A 17,969-nucleotide genomic window follows, 5' to 3' on the forward strand; every position below is an offset into this window, starting at 1 on the left:
ACCCCCGAGCATCGTTCTGGGGGCGGCATTTAAAGGGTTAACAGCCATGATCGGCCAAATGGCCGATTGCAGCTATTGCCCGCAAGTGTCAGCTGTAATAAACAGCTCACGCCCACGCTGTATAAAGGGAGATAGCTATCTCCCTCCATACACGTCCTGCAACAGCAGGACGTAAAAACACTATAGGGCTGTCACTAAGGGGTTAAAGAGGTTTTCCCAGCATTAGAAACTGTAGGTTACCAATAGCATATGCCATCACTTCCTGATTGGTAGAAGCCAGATTGTCCGAATCCCCACTAATTCTTAGAATGAAAATACCATGTAGGGAAATGGAACACAGTTTTGTTTAAGTCAAAGACTGTTGTTTTCTTAAACAGCAGGAAAACTGAAGGGGCGCTGTGCTCAGAAAAAACGTGAAGGAGCTGCAGCACTTAAAGGGATTATCCAGGAATATGGTATTCTGTAAAACTTGCCTCAGCCTGCAGCATTAAAATAAGAGAATACATACTCCCCCTTCCGCACTCCCCCAACCACTGCCACTTTGCCTGCCCCCACTTGGTGCAGGGAGCCAACGATGACTTCCCCAACAAAAGAGCCATTGACCTCTGCATTCAATTACCAATTCCCTTCAGCCGTTGAATAGCTGCGGCACTCACATAACCCAGTGATGGGTCATCATTCTCCTCCGGAGAGTCGACGAGATGGGGAGCGCGGAAGAGTGAGTTTATAATCTGTTATTAATATTGCAGGCTGAGCGAAGTTTTAAAGAACATTATGTCCCTGGGTAACCCCTTTTAGTGCTGCAGCTACTTCACATTTTTTCTTAACACAGCACCCCTTCAGTTTTCCCTTCTGTTTAATCAAACAACAGAGTCCAATTGACTTAAACAAAACTGTGTTCCATTTCCCTACACAGCGCGCAGACAGGAATACTGTCTATTAAAAGTCTAAAAAGTATGGTTGTACATTGAAAACTGCAGTCTGGTTATAGGAGTAATTTTCTCTTGTTAGTAGCGCATTGTCTACCATTTACAGTATTACCAATATTGTATAATTTTGTCCTACACAGCATTTTAACTATGATAATGGTTGTACAATTTAGCTTTTCATGGTGACATTGCCTTTTCATACCCTAGATTGATTTCCCAGTTAACAGATTCAGAGATACTAATGGAATCAGTGCTCCGATATGGCAAGAGCTTCTGTCTGCAGCTTCCCCTGGTAGACAGAGTATTTTCCTCATATTTCAGAGTCATTATTTCTGACAAAATACCCTCAATATCAACTGAACAAAATTGAACACTGTCTCCCTGCCAAATGTGCACTATTAATCACCTTTCTGTCAAAAGGAAGTCGTTTACCGCAGGTTCATTTGCCAAAAACACTTGGCAATTTGGCCGTCATGTCCTTTTTCTAAATGATCTTAAGTAGTATAACATGTACATGATTTAACTAACTGGATGCCACATCTGTGGAGAAGTACCCTTAGCACTTGGTAAACTACAGTAGGTATAGAATTTGTATACCATAGATATTCTCTATTTTGACAGCAGTCTATATATATATATATATATATATATATATATACAGTATATATATATATATATATATACATATATATACATATAAATATATATGAAGATATATATATATATATATATATATATATATATATATATATATATATAGGTATATTACTTCTTTTTACTTGGCTTTTAAAATTCCACTAACTACACCGACTGTTGTGTTTGCGAAGATGTCTGTTTTTCTATGACAGCAAGGTCTTATATTTTGTCACTATACAATGAAAACATTTTCCATTCCCCTCAATGAAAGCTTGTGCTTTATCCTTAAAGCATAATGAACAGGGTAGTTAATTTCCCCCCATTCATTGCTTACAGGCTAAAATACAGAGTGACTGTTTTGTTATTGGAAAGTTTGAAGTAATATATGTGAGGAGCAACACATAAGTAAATTCAGCTTAAACACAATTACAGTCTATCCATTTAATCTATAGTGATATATAATGTTAATAAAGTCTTTTCACAAGACGGTACAGTTTGAAATATCTTGTTCTAGCTCTCAGTAGATAAAGTGAAGAGTCTATTATAAAGATAATTACTGAAATTACTGAGTGTTTATCATTTGGAGAGAAAAATGCACTGAGACATGTTGTGTCTAAGAGCTCATTGTGAAAATACTAAAGTAAAACTAGGTTGTTTTGAAAGAATAATACCAGAGAAGACCAGAAACCCATAATGTCTTATTATAGCTGTCTGCATCCTTGTAGAAGGATTGCCATAAAAATGCATCAAAGTCAGTAATTCAATCTATTTCATATATAACTGAAGCTCACAGATAATATGTCTCTATAGTATCAAAAATAGCTTTCCTTTTCTGTACAGATCTAGAAAACAACTGTATTTTCTGCTTTGTCAAAGAAAAAAATCTAACTTTCCTCGCTGAACCTGAGCTTATGCCCAATATTTGTTTCATAGGGTTATCTGCTTCTGAGCTTCGAATCAATTGCACACCCGAAGGAATACGATTCCATTGTTACATGAAGTACTTCTCTGAAGAAATGAAAGTAGCTTGGTACCAGAGGTATGGAATTGGGTGTCATATTTTACTCCTGTTCTGGTCTCTGTTTAAAACATCATTAAAAGGTATTCTGGACTGTAACTGCTGATGAACTATCTTCAAGATAAGCTATCAGTAGTTGATTGACAGGAGGCCAATCGCTCGAGATCCCCGACAATCAGCCAATTGTTTGACCAGCTATCAATGAAGGGGGAGAGACATAGTCATAGGTGGTCAGGGGAAAAGTGTAATAGCTAGTTTCACTCCTATTAAAATCAGTGTGTGTGCTGCCTCTTATTACACTTCTGGTTCTTCATTGCAGTCAGGGTCATATGCCCGAAAGTGTAATAGGAGGCAGCTCTCCCATTGATTTCAGTGGGAGCAAATCCAGCTATTACGCTTCTGGTGCTGACCAGTAATGATGACACACTGACAGCGGACCAAATAATCAACTGATCATTAAGGATCCTGATCAGCAGGCCTCCATCAATCAATTGAGAATAGGTAATCAGTAGCTAAGGCCTGGAATACCCCTTTAACAGGTTTCATGCATGCCCCTTGAAGGTGTCTATATATAAAAAGCAACAATTCTGCCATTATTTGATTGTTTTTATAATATGTTGCAAAACTCTTGTATTGCTAAGTAGCTTGCTCGTTAGTGTTACACTGACAGGTAGCCTATTAACTCTTTTAGTGGCCCGCCCGGAAAATCTCCCCGGGCTTGCTGAACGGACCATGCAGTTAAACCCCGGAAGATTTCCGTGGACAGCTCTAGTGCTGAAATGTGCAGAGTACTGAGCTGTCATCTGAAATCTTCCAGGGTTTTTACTTACATTGTTGACTCATTTAAAAAACCTGCCCTGTGAGGCATGACATGGTAATAATAAACCTGCCACTAAAGGGGTTATGGAAAGATCTAATTAGACTTTCTTATATTACAGAATAGAGGGCTTTGGCTACCATGCTAACCCTTCAATTCACAGGGGTGCCAATTGTATTACAATTAACCATGGCATCTAAACAATTAAATGATTGGAATTGGACTTAGCTGCTTCTCACACCACATTATAACAGCACAGCGCGGGAAGGGGTTAAGAAACACTTATTCTTTACCATCTGTTAGAAATAGTTTATTTCAACAGTCAATATAAGTTCTAATCACTTCTGTAAACTTGAGATGAGAATTCTAAAAATACCTGCTTAGTCTCGATAAATTGTTAGAACTAGAAGGATTTAAATTCCCCGTAGTTGACAGATTCCAGTATTATGTTGAAATAATTAAGACAAAACCTATGTGAAGTCAATGACAGGCCTTGGCATTTATGACAGAGATAAATTTTAATTGTATCAACTGATATTCGGTAGTAGACGATATATGGGAACGCCTGGGAAATTATGGTTAGTTATAAAATGACTATGAGGCTTTTAAGGAGACTTGCTTTCATTTATTCTAACTGCTTTTAGTCTTTTATTAACTGAATTTCATTTTTACAAGTTAATGCAGCTGAAGTAACATTTCTCAAGTCAATATAGATTGTAAATGTTAGCTACAGTCTAGTGCCTGCTAAGTTCTCCCATCAACCATGTGCTAGAAACTTTTCTTTCAATCACAGGTATATTCATGGCTGTACATTCATCCTGCTAATCTCAAATTCCATCACATGTTAAAGGTGCTCTGCTAGAAGTGTGATGACTGTGTAGGTCATTGGAGTACACACATGTTTATTGAACCTGCTTAAGAAGATGCATTTTTGCAATATGGATCATAGGCCAAATTAAATTAGCCACTAAAAGATATGGAGACTAGCTAGCTTGTAGAATTTAAACAATGCTCATTTGATATTAAAAGATCTAATCAATGAGGGGCCAGGCTTGCTGATAGTGGAGTATGAAGTGCTCGTAGGATAGTCGCATGTAGGAAGCTCTCCCTACTAACCCAATACTTACCTGCTTGTGTGGACTGCTCGGGATCGGAGAACCTGGTGATGGGGCAATGAAAAGGTGCAGGTAAGCCACATCCTTCTTCTGAAGGAGACAGAGGACAGTTGGACCGGTTACTCCACTCCCCACAGAACTCAGCCAGCTGCATGGCGGCTTCCAATATGGCACTGTCCGAGGCTCTCTGAGACTCCCTTTGCAGTGGAGTTGCCGCCAAAGTCTCTGCTCCTGAACTGTAAGACAGTGTCCCGTGTAGGGTTCTCAACATCAGCCTCCCCTACTGAAATGTGCTGGGAGTTCACTACCCCGCTCCCTACCAGCACATGGCATGATACAAGAGGAGATCAGGATGGAAGCGTACAGCAAGGCAGGATATCTTTATATCTGAACTATGAACTTCTGCAGATGTCTTAATGCCTTGTACTAACATCTGTCCAACATCGTCCTCCTGCAGTTCCTACCATTCCTCACTGAGACCTACTGTGGGTGCTGAAGGAACTGGAAGGCCCATATACGGAAATAGATAGTCCACAAAGATGGAAATAGATTGTTTTCTTCAGAGGAAGTAAGCATCATATAAGAAAGATATGACTGCTTTACAACATGATTTTCAGCATGTGGGGCAGAAAATAGTGGCAGAGGAGGAAACACAGGAAAAGATCCTGGATTAACTGGATTTGAACAGACAAACAATTCAAAAGCTAGTGCTTCAGATCTCTGAACTATTTATGCACCTGGATGACCTGAAGAACTGTCATAAATGGAATAACGTTTGCATTTGGTGTCTCAGTGAGAACATTGTGGCACCCCAGTTAGAAGCTTTTGGCCAGAAATTTTTCATTGACCTCCTTCAGAGACCTCCTGACCGACCAATTGAGGTAGACAGGCTTCATCAATTCTGGGGTCCTAAATCTTCTTATTCTAAATTTCCCAGGGACAATATTTGTCGCATACACTTTTTTAAAGAAAAAGAGCAGATCCCGCAGAAGGTCAGAGAATTTGATGGTTTGTCTTTCAAGAGATCTCTTATTCTTGTTCTCCTGGATTTAGCTTGTTGCACTGTGCAACTACACAGATCCTTGAATCACCTACTTTCAGCACTGTGAGAAAAGCAGGTTCAGTATCGATGGGGTTATCTATTCCAGCTACGGAGGGTAAATATGCTGTGTTTAAGTCACTTGGTAACCTCACGAAATTTCTAGAAACTTTTGAACTTCCTATGATAGATTTAACAGACTGGCCTACTCCCAGTTCAAGGTCCTTACTGATTCCCTCCCTCCTCAGAGAAGACATGTGGGAGGAAAACCACAGATTCAGTCTCGTAGATCACAGTTAGTAGTTGAAACTCTCAGCCTCACACACATTCAATTATAATGCCTAAGTTGTTTTCCTTGCCTATTACAACATATTAAATTCTCAACATTTACTTTCGTAGGTGTTATTTCATTATAATACTTTCCTCACAGGTTCCTTTTCTCAGATGGTTCCTGAGCTAAGTTTACGCATTTAATCTTTCAGTTGTCTGTGTTGTGCCAGAAATGATGTGGGAAGCTCCCCTCGACATTGGCTTCCTCTACCCCTATGTGGAGGTTACAGCACTAGATGCTGTTTACAATTGTATTTTTACCCGCATAGTTTATTAATGTTGCAGGAAATAGCTCTCTGGTCTAATTCTTGTTATTCTGTCCCTTCCCTCTTTCCCTCCCTCCCCCACTTAAAATGGGTTGGGCATTTGACTGCAAGGATATTCCCGTTGACCTTTGTCCCTCTTATCCTTCTATATATCCATGACTAATGTGACTATATGTATATACAATGTTAAACACCTTAATATAACAGAAAAAGGAAGTCAAAATTTATATTATTTACACAAAAAATAGGTCATGGTGGTCTTATTTCAGGAGACCCACTTGAAGGCAAAACACATCCCCAGGTGCACCTCTAATGCTATACATCCTGATTCCATAGTCCCCATCGCTGTAGTAGGGCTTTTGGGATATTTATACAGGTCTTTCAAAATTCAAATTATAGCCTTTAAGGAGGACCAAGCAAGCAGGATTTTGTTTGTAAAAATATCTGTCTTAAATGATGGGCTGACTATAGATAATGTTTATTTTCCTAATCTGGACCAGATCCCTTTGGGTAGAAGGTTTTTCCGTGATTTGGCGGAATTTACAGATGGTTCCAACATCATACTGAGAGGTGACTTCAACCTGGTGTTCAATCTAGTGATAAATGCTTAGTCAGGTAGGTCCTTTGTCTCCCTGTCAGCACTACACACACTAGAAAGAGAACTGAGAGTCCTACATCTTGTTGATTTATGGATGATTTCTCACCCAGGTGTCAGGGACTATAGTTTCTACTCTTTGGCACATAATAGTTATAGCCGCACAGACCATGTCTTTGTGTCCCATAGGCTTTTAAATCTGCATCTCAGATGCTCCATGATCCTTTCTGTGGTCAGAGCAGGCCCCTGTGTACAGTGAATTGAGTGGCATGAGAAGGATTCCAAGAGGTAACGCGTGGCGTCTTAACGACAACCTCCTTAATGACCCGTTATGTATTAGTGACATTAAAAATGGCATTATAGACTTTGCGGACAACCATCAGAATGGCAACTCTGAAGCCTCTATTTAATGGGAATCATTAAAGTGTCTCATAAGGGGAATTCTTGTCTTACATGGCACTCAACTTAAAAAAGAGAGGTCCCTTAAATTGAGGAATTAAATGTTAACGAGGTATTGAATAAAGGAAATTCCCTGGATACTTTGAAGGCTGAGATATCTTCCCTTAGGCAACAAATTCTTTCTATTTTAGGATTTCAAATAGGAAAATTTATTTTGAATATGGGGAGAAAGATGGTCGACGGTCACCATAAACTCATGCCACAGGGATCCAGTCTAGAAGTGGTGGAGTGTTTCACTCCATGGCGGATATACTTAATGGATTTCGAGCATTTTACCAAAAGCTATGTAATATGAAAGAAAAATTGATGGTAGGCAAACCTTTGAGTGGAGGGATTATTGAGGCATATCTAGATAAATATGCTCTTGGCCCCATAGGTAAGATGACGGCATGGTCTGTGGACCCAGACTTCTCGATTACTGAGTTGCTAGAAATAATTAAAGAACTGAAATTAGGCAAAACCCAGGACCAGACACTTTTTCCCTAAGGTTTTATGGAATGTCTGGTGAGGAGCTTGCACCTTCCTCCACAGGAACTTCAGGCTCACATAGTAGTTATTCCTAAGCCTGGTAAGGATGTCTCAATCTGCTGCAATTTTTGATCCATATCTAAAATGATAGCGATGCATATACAACCTCATATTCCAGGCTTAATCAACAAGGAACAAGTAGGCTTTGTTCCCAGAAGAAAAGCTAGAGATAGTACTATCAAATCATTGTTGTTGATTTCCTGGGCCCTCAGTCCTGGAACTCCTCTTTGCCTTCGAGCTGTAGATACGTAGAAGGCATTTGAGTTTATTGGACATTTTTAGGAGCTTCTGAGGTTTGGAAAGGTCAGCAACTTTAAAGTGAACCTACAAAAATCTGAAATCCTGAACAACATGTTGCTGCAGAGTGAGGTGTTGCACTTCGAGAGGGAGTTCCACTTTAAATGGTGCCAATCCTCCATAAAATATTTGGGGATCCACTTACTGAAGCTCACTTTTTTTATCCTGGTTTGGGTGCATTAATGCTATTAAAATGGACATCCTCCCGAAGATTAAAATGTTACCTTTTAACATGTCAGAAGCAGTCTGGAGTGTTGAGCCTTCCTAATTTTGCTTTGTATTATAGGGCTAATATCAGTAAAAATGCGTCCTAGACTTATTAAAACATTGCTCCCTTAAAATCTGGGGAGAATTAGAATGTGCTGCTGATCAGGGGTATTCTGGCTCCCAGGCAATAATTACGAGAATCCCGTTATTTTCTCTTTACTTAAGCAAATTTTTGATTTGGATTGGGTTTGCTACCAGATGCAATCTGAGCTCCTCTCCAGGCCCTCTCACTCCTTTGGTTGGTAACCCTCTAAACAGAGCCATAGTGCAGAGTGCTACCCTACTATCCTTACCTAGTAACCCCTATTCAGTGTATGAGAGATGTTCTAACCCAAACAGGACTGAAGCCTTTGACAGACTTTTTTGAAGAGACTATGGTCCCTACAGGATTGTGGATGTATTACTTCCAACTACGTTTTGTGAGCTCGCTGACAGCCGTGATGAGTCTGACTAAGCCTCTTACTCCATTGAGAAACTATGTATGCCTTTTGAATCTCCTAAATGTGCAATTTTCATGCTATATCAGCTGTTGCTGTTAAGGGAGACAGGGAAAACTTTCCCTGGTTTCATTCATACTTGGGAAAAAGAACTGGGTCAATCTTTTACACAAGAATTTTGGCACAAGGCCTTTACTTTAACACACAAATGTGCTACGGTGTGTTGTAAATTGCAAGAGTTAAGTTAGAAGTAGAGATGAGCGAGCATACTTGGTAAGGCGATATACTCGAGAGAGCATCACCTTTTTCGAGTACCTGCTGGCTCGTCCCTGAAGATTCGAGGGGGCCGCGGGGGTGAGCGGGGGGTTGCAGAGGGGATCGGGAGGGAGAGATAGAGGGATCTCTCTCACTCTCCTCCCTGCTCCCCCTTGCTGCCCCGCGCCGCCCCCGACCCCGCGCCCCCCCCCGAATCTTCAGGGACGAGCCAGCAGGTACTCGAAAAAGGCGATGCTCTCTCGAGTATATCGCCTTACCGAGTATGCTCGCTCATCTCTAGTTATAAGATAACAATAAGCTTTCCAAATGGTACAGAACACCAGAGATGTTACACAAAATATATGAGCAGGTTTCCCCCTGTGCTGGAGATGCTTTAGCGCTATACGTAACATGGTCCATATATGGTGGGAGTGCCCCCCAGTTGCTCTTCTTTGGAAGAATGTGATGACTTTGTATAATCAAACCTGTGGTACGTCGGTGGTCCCGTCCCTGGAGGCAGCCCTACTGTAAATGTTTGCTGGGTCTATCTGTAATATTAAAAAAGGTCTACTTCATTTTTTCATCCTCGTAACTAGACAAATCATACCTAGATTCTGGCGGTCCACTACTGTGCCTTCCAGGATAACATGGGTGGAGGCCATGAATATGCTTATGTGCTATGAGGAGAAGCGAGCCGACAAAGAAAAAGTCTCTTCCAATTTTTATACCACATGGCAACCTTGTATAGCAATACGAGAGTCCCAGCGCTTTATGCAGTGGTTATCCAGGGGTTGATTAGTTCAGAATTTTTCCTGAGTTTCACCTTAGGGGTTTACTAATGATTTTACACCAACGCTCTTCCTTCCCCTTTCTTTCGTCCCATACTTCCCTATATTATGTTTTACTATGTTTATTTTTTTATAATCTACAAAATATTTGACATCTGTTTTTATACTCTTATATACTGACCAGTCTTGATATGTCATAATTTATTTTTGTATACATCCGTTGTTGAGTTGAAACATTTGATTCATTTATGTCTCATTTGTATCTGAATGTTTTTTCTTTCTTTGTTATGCTGATGTAAAATAAAATGTTTGTGAACATAAAAGATCTAATCTATACAAGTCAAACGGTTGCACTACATTATGTACCGCCCTCACCAACACCAGCAGAATGAACTATTGACTCAAGGCCAGATTGATCCATGGGTACATGCAGATTACTTCCCCCTCTGCATAACACAACAGAAATTGAAAATCATCAAGTCACATTTTCTGATCTTCAGCTTCACAAGCACATACCTAATGAAGCCCAATGAGATAACTAGCATGGGAACATATTTTGTCTTCTGTAAATCTTCAAAATGCTCCCTGTTTAAAGATGCTCTTCTCCATGCCAAGTTATGCAAGTTACTTGTATGCCCCTGCTAGCATGGCATTAACCCTTTGACCTTTCTTATTCGTAAACCAATTTCCACCACTGAACTGTGGTCATTGGATCTTTTTTATATTTTACGTACCATTTTCTGTAACTTTAGAGACTGTTGTGCATAACCCAGGAGACCAGAGGATTCTGAGAGCCTCAAACTAACCTCTGTAACGATAACAATCATGTCATGGTAAAAACTGCACATTTTTTTCCATTCTAGTTTTTGGGTAGACTTTTGGCTATATTATCATGCCTTTATAAATGGTGTTGCCACGATACTGTATGCTTGGCTGATTAAATATCTGTGTTAACATCACAAGTGTGGTTTTGAATATACAGTATGAAAACATCTAATTGCAATGTAGTTGGAATGATACCAGAGATATCATGTATTTTGGGGTCATAAAGTAGTATTAGCCATTTGAACTGTTAAATAAAGTTACTACTTTTACAGGGCTAATAAGCTAAAGTTTCACAAATAGTGCTTCAGCAGACAAATTGGCAGCCTCCATTGTAATTGGGGCATGGATGTACTGCTAATTTCCTTATATTAGCATAACACCTCCACTTGGCTCATTAATCCATTAAATGTTGGATTACATTCAACATATTTTAATGGCCATTTTGGTTATTTCTAATAGTAAACATAACAGAATTAAATTAAACATCTGTTTGCACAATGACTTATGCCTTTCTTTTCAAAGAATGTCTTGGTTATTTGTGAGCGCCTTAGTTGTGCTATGTTCATTAATTTACAAGAGTCTGTAGTTTCTCATCTCCCAGAATGATGATAGGTTCAGATCATCTCTTTCAAAGTCTGCCATTATTGCAGTGCTGAACGCTGAACACAGCAGTGCCAATTAGAGAGGAAATGACTGCAGGGGTGACATTTTGTTTTCAAGCAACAATTTTATGTTTTTGCTGATTAACTGTATTGCTGCTGGAATGATGAAATCATACTGTGTGTTCTTCAGACCGGCTATTTGTGCCTTTAATAGTTATATAGTGATAATGATAACATTTTACCATTATCCTAATAGAAGACACTGTTCAAACAATTAGCTGATTTGTTCTGAAGTTCTATACAAATGATGTGATTATATTGGTATCTGAACCAGCAGAAGATGCAATTGTATTTCCTAGGAAGAAGACAAAAATACATAGATGCAAATGTCACTTACTATACTATAACTTAAACATATTTTCACTAAATTCTAAAAGCAAATATTTGCTAACATACACAATCCACAGCACCCTAATTTAAATTGAAAGCATTAATTAACATATATTATTAAATTGCATGAACTTGAATTCCTGAAGAACATTATCAGAGCTGCACACTTTGAGTGGAAACAGGGGTGTAACTAAAAAAAGCTAGACCCCATTGCAAACTTTGGAATTCCCAGCCTTCCTCTAATCTACTAAATGCAACTGTATTACTGATTGTGGGATCTAAGGCATTAAACTGCTGGCACCCACAACAGATGGTGCAAGGCAGTGCTCCGGTGCCTGTGCCATTCACTGTACATAACTGCTTGTCCATTTGTGGGAATGCACCGCTAAAAATGGATATACAGTTATAGTATATTCTTCTTGGGTATCTTAAAATGGGAACAATATGGATCATTGTCTGTTTGGAGGGTAACTGGATGCTAATAAAACTGCAATGTTTACTGCCCATCCAAAAAGTAAACTATGCGGAGCTGCTCTTAGACAACCCATTATTCTGCTGCTGCTGTCAAGCTTAGATATTATATTCCTCTCCAGGCTCTGTGGCATGTTTGTCATTTTCCACTGGTATGTTGTAACTGGGAGAAACAGTAGACTGATGTCTGCTTCCGCTAAGTTGGCCTATTCCACATGTGTTTTGTGCTCCTCTCTCTTTTGGCACTGCTGATGTCATAGTAAATCCTTATTTTGGTGAGCATTAGGACTTATGGGATGTGCTGGGCCAGGATCTGCAGAAAACATCCTAGCGATGGACAGCTTCAAGATATTTGTAGGAATTTCAGCCCCCACCTGGCATTCTACATTGTCTCACTTAGCGTGTGATGAGTTTCCATGTCTTTCGGGGTTTCCATGTCTCTCCTTCCTCTTGGAGAGTCCTTGTGGTTGCATGTATCCCTGCTCCATTCTATCCCTGTGTTGTCTTGCATCTTTTCTTCCCTTTTACTCTGTGTATAATTCATTAGTGTTAGTGGTACACTATTTCTGCCATGTCAGGTGCCTGCTTTCACCATGTAACATTACCATTATAATACAGGATGTGGCTTGCAAGAGCCTGATCTCTATGTATGGAGAAGCACCAGCCATAGACTGTTATATAAAAAGCCTATGTCTACATACTATGAGAGGCTAGGAAACCTTTATAATTGGGATTTTCTCAGGACTTAGACAATAAAAGAGTCAATGGTCAGAGTAATTATTAGACCACTTACTGTTACCATTCATTTCCTATAATTTAGCTCCAGCTTGGCATTGAAAATTACTTAACTGAACAGCATTTTGGTAAATCTGATGTAATAAGAGCCCTGCACTGAGCTCTCAAAAAACTGGCATCCCCATTCAAACATTGTTTGCGATTTCTTATGCCAGTCTGCAGTAGTCAGCCAATTTGCTTTACTCCACAGACTAAACTACTTCTGAAATAGGTTCTTCTGGCAGGTCACTCAAAATACGTTAAAGAGTCTTTAAGGGGCCACTGCAGTGAAAACACACTTTTCCATCTTAGCACCCCTCACCTGATTGTCACACTCTGGATGTCTCCTATGTATATATAGCAGTCACTTCCATTTGGTGCAGCCTCCTGTCTGATACATATTACAAACTATCTTGATGCAGAGATGCGGCCCTGCTTTCTCTTTCACTATTCTGTGCTATCATCCCATGATACATCAGTGTAACATTACATGAGCAACCAGAGACAGTACCATCTCTGCCTGCAGGGTGAATACTGGAATTACCATTGTGATGTAATGATAGTGGAAGATCACCACCCATCCGTGTCAATCTGCCATGTTTCTGGTCTAGGGAAAGTTGAGTGGATCTAGGCAGATGGCTCAGTGTATTTCCTGCCAAATAGAGCTCATTAATATTCATTCCACTGCCTTTTAGACCTATACTGGAGGAGTCTTTGATGTCCCTTGCTCCTTTTGGGACCAGCAAGGAAATTATCAAGTTACAAGAAGATGTCAATTTTTATATCCCTCCACCAATGTCTCCCATCCTGTGTCCAATATACAAGGACAGACCTTGTGGCATGAAAAACTTATACTGTTATTAATCGAAAGAAGAATTAACAACAGAGATTATGGGGCATCAGAGGTCCCAGCCCAACAGCGTTTATATTTTTGGAAGCATGAGTATACCATGGACACAGTACATTCTCTTCGGCTGCTGTGTGACTCCTGGAACCCACATAATTACATATGTCCAAAGCTAATCCTCTGTTACATATCATGTTTGGTATCCACGAGTAGGTAAATTCATAATATGAAACATCATGGACATAGCTTCCCTATGACCTCCTAGGGAAATATAGTCAAAATGTTAAATTGGATTTCTATCTAGAAGATCTGTGTATATATTCAGCCTGCCCATTGCTGATGTAAAAAAGGAGGACAGTGGAGGTGTGACTCAAGAAGGCTTTAAAACTAAGGGGGATCCTCTCCCCATGTTGTCAGACCAGGAGTGGCATCTAAATGTCAGCCTGTCCCCCATTCTGCATGCATTTCTCGGCCCAGAACTATTGTAAACAACTTCATAGACAATAGGAATTTTCTATTATTTTCTTCCTTTTTATTTTCGTAATGCTTTGTGTGTATTTGCATGCTCCTTCCTATTTGTAAATATCTCCTTTTGTATATTTTTACTTAGGCACTGCTAACCCATTTTAGAATAAAAATGTTAACTTTTTTAATCGTACTTGAATGCTTCAAGTAATCCAAAACCCTGAACTGTGTTAATTGTGTGTTGGCTGGTGGAAGCAGACGTGGCTAGCCTACCTGTCAGAAACGGTCAGTGATGGTAGCGAGGTGTGTTGGGGCATACTAGGCCATGCAGGGTGCAATTTAGGCTCCATCTTGCACAAGTGCAGGATCTGGGGAGCTGGAAATAAGTCAACCCTACGGTCTGCCCCTGGTTGCCATATGTCACAGGCAGGGGACTGTCGGACCCAAAAACCCTGTCTCCTGTGACAATCATTAGCTTCTATATTCACCTTAATAAGCTACAAAGCATAAGTGTACAGTGGGAAGGCCGAGTTGTGATCTTATTCACTATAACTGTGTGACATGAGCCCTTAGGCCTCGGTCACACGGGCGTTTTTTCCCACGATTTGCGCATGCGATCTGCGTAGATATAGACCTAATGCTTCGCAATGAGATCGGTCACATGTCTGCTTTTTATGCGGATGTGCGATAAATTATAGGACACAACGATTCGCAGAACGCGCCTATCTGCGTTCTGCGATTCGTTGTGTTCTATATATGCGCTCAATGGGGCCGGCGGCAGCAGTGCCGACCCGATTGAGAACATATACTAAAGATCCTTCTCCTCTGCCACAGCTGTAACAGCTGTGGCAGAGAAGAACGATGTTCGCCCATTGAATTCATTGGAGCCGGCAATACAGCTGGTTCCATTGAAAGCAATGGGCTGCCAGCGAGCGCGGAATGAATTTTCGGGAAGCGCTTAAAAATATAAGCCCTTCCCTGAAAACCATCCTAAAATGTGTAAAAAACAAAAAAAAGGATACTCACCTTTTTCCTGCAGCCGGAGTTCAGCCGCGTCCGGCCGGCAGTTCTCCTGAACTGCTCTGTGTAGTATTCAGCAGGCGGGGATTTAAAATCCCTGCCTGCTGAATGGGCTGCCTCTGATTGGTCACAGCTCTCACCAATCAGAGACAGCTCTCACTCACCCATTCATGAATTCATCTGATTGGCTGAGTGCAGGGACCAATTAGATGCAGCTCTCAGCTATTGAATGACAGCTGAGAGCTGCCTCTGATTTGTCCCTGTGCTCAGCCAATCAGAGGCAGCACTCACTCACCCATTCATGGCCCTGTAAGAATCATCTCAGACGTAGATGGTTGAACAGGTAAATTTATATTTCTTTATAGCAGTAGAACGATGGTTACAAACACAAGTGGCACAATAAGCTGGGTAGCTGAGAGTCGCACTCAGTGATACAAAATATATAAACATTGCAGAACTTAACACTTGGTTCACTTTTCAGTGGCCTTCTACCTTGGTGGACCATGCAGCAATCTACAAGTCCACCAAACCAGCAGAAGGTGCAATTTGCGAAAGTCAGATTGCACCTGAAGTGACTGGTGGCTTTTGCCTGTTTTACATTACTTCTGTTGGTATCTGACGCTATTCCCTGTCACAGCCTGGCTCACCTAGGCATATGTTGTGGGGCTGCATCAACCACTCTTCTAACTGAGCATCTCTGGGTCTTTGTGATTACCACACCACTACCCTTCCAACTACCTTCACTTGTGAGCGTGCAAATGTACATGTTGCCCAACATTCAGTGCAGTAACTTTATATTCATACAGGTTGGTTTTGATGGGATGAAAGTAGGCTGACCCACTGACTTTGGGAATGTAAGTGTTATACTTACTTTCCCTGCCATTACCCAATGTGAGCGCTGAAAGTCGCTGCTCAATGCATTGAGCAGCACTGCTAATGGGTGGATTGCATAGCATGCTGTTCAATACATTAAGCAGCAGCTTTCAGCACTGACAGTGAGGAAATGACAGAAAAGGTAAGTCTAACACATCCCCAAACTTAGCAGGTCACCTACTTTCAGCCCATAAACTAAGTTTATGGGCTAAAAGTAGGTGACAGATTCCTTTAAATTTCACAAAAGTAATCTGTAACTTTCAATGTATGAGCATGTAACACTTGGATTCTTCACTCTATACAGAAGGACAGATACTCCCTAAGCACTTGGCTTACCCACCATGATCCCACTGAATTTACCTTTCTTTCCACCAGTCCCTGACATCTGGGCCTGACATCCCACTATACCACATACCACAAGGTGCACAAACTGTGTGGAATACAGTATAATACAGTACAATTCACTATATAGCATACACAGCATATGCACATGGAAACTAACTTCTCCACTGTCTGTCAATCAGTGGCTCCATGCATGTCACGAGTGGGCTAGATTAAGCATGGCGATCCTACTCCAGTTTCAATAATAGTTTAGATCTTTCTTCAGTTGAGCTTTCATGAGCATTAAAAGTCTATTGAAGTCTATTGAAGTTTATTGGGGTAGTACCACATATTTAATCCAGAATATCCACAGCATACTTGGAGCTAACCCAGATGTATAATTTGCAAGTATTAGGCAAGTTAGGGTATGTTCAGACCGTGAAATCCAACACAGGTTTTTCCATGTGGTTTCCACCTCTATTAATTGCAGCAGACATCTACAGCTGAACAATGTAAATATTTGTTCGCACAACTGCACACAGATGTAGCCCTTTTCAGTGGACAAATCCACATGTGGGATTCTTGTCGTAGGTTCATAGTAGAATCATGCCAGGCAATGACAGGTTGCTTCAGCGCTGTATAGACAAATATGTGGATTCCCAATTGAAAGTATTGGGATTTGCTGCACAATTTGACATGGAATTGGTACAAATTCTACATCAAAGTCTGCAGCAAAAATCCACTCTGTGAACATGCCCTTAATTTACCAAAAGCTTTTTCAAGTACAAATCTGTGCAGGGATTTCTGGATGCCAGTTATGTGTCCAGCAATCCCTGCACAGATTTGGGCTTGAAAAAGGAGCCATTCTCAGCTCCAAAACATGTCACACTCATCTCCATTGCATTCCTGTATGCTGGGATTCTCCATTAATGTGTATGGATTAAAGTATCATATAATCATTAGAGATGAGCGAACGCGTTCGTCCGAGCTTGATATTCGTGCGAATATTAGGGTGTTCGGGATGTTCGTTATTCGTGACGAACACCATGCGGTGTTCTGGTTACTTTCACTTCCTTCCCTGAGACGTTAGCGCGCTTTTCTGGCCAATTGAAAGACAGGGAAGGCATTACAACTTCCCCCTGCAACGTTTAAGCCCTATACCACCCCCCTGCTGTGAGTGGCTGGCGAGATCAGGTGTTCGCCTAATATAAAAGTCGGCCCCTCCCGCGGCTCGCCTCAGATGCGGTGTGAGTTAGATGAGGGACAGTGCTGTTTATACCGGAGCTGCTGTAGGGAAAGAATTGGTAGTTAGTGTAGGCTTCAAGACCCCCCAAAGGTCCTTATTAGGGCCACTGATAGCTGTGTGTTGGCTGCTGTTAGCAGTGGGATTTTTTTTTTTTTCTCAAAATCGCCTCTGCAGACCGTTGCACCTGGCATTAGGGACAGAAGTGCTGCATAGGCAGGGAGAGTGTTAGGAGTGAGTGTAGCCTTCAAGAACCTCAACGGTCCTTTCTAGGGCCATATTTATCCGTGTGCAGTACTGTCCAGGCTGCTGTTGGCTGTGCTGCATTTTTTTTGGGCTTCTCAAAATCGCCTCTGCAGAGC

General features: G+C 40.9%; 1 protein-coding gene across 2 annotated transcripts in view; it reads left to right on the forward strand.

Annotated features, from left to right (window-relative positions):
* MYOM2 (myomesin 2) overlaps positions 1-17,969 on the forward strand; it is a 194,098-nt gene that overhangs the window by 156,100 nt on the left and 20,029 nt on the right. For both annotated transcript variants that reach the window (XM_066603582.1, XM_066603590.1), the window contains one exon: positions 2,499-2,604. In XM_066603582.1, coding sequence (XP_066459679.1) covers positions 2,499-2,604 — 106 coding nt within the window. The remainder of the gene's footprint in view (positions 1-2,498; positions 2,605-17,969) is intronic.

Source organism: Eleutherodactylus coqui, chromosome 1, assembly GCF_035609145.1.
Source record: "Eleutherodactylus coqui strain aEleCoq1 chromosome 1, aEleCoq1.hap1, whole genome shotgun sequence".
Lineage (NCBI taxonomy): Eukaryota > Metazoa > Chordata > Amphibia > Anura > Eleutherodactylidae > Eleutherodactylus > Eleutherodactylus coqui.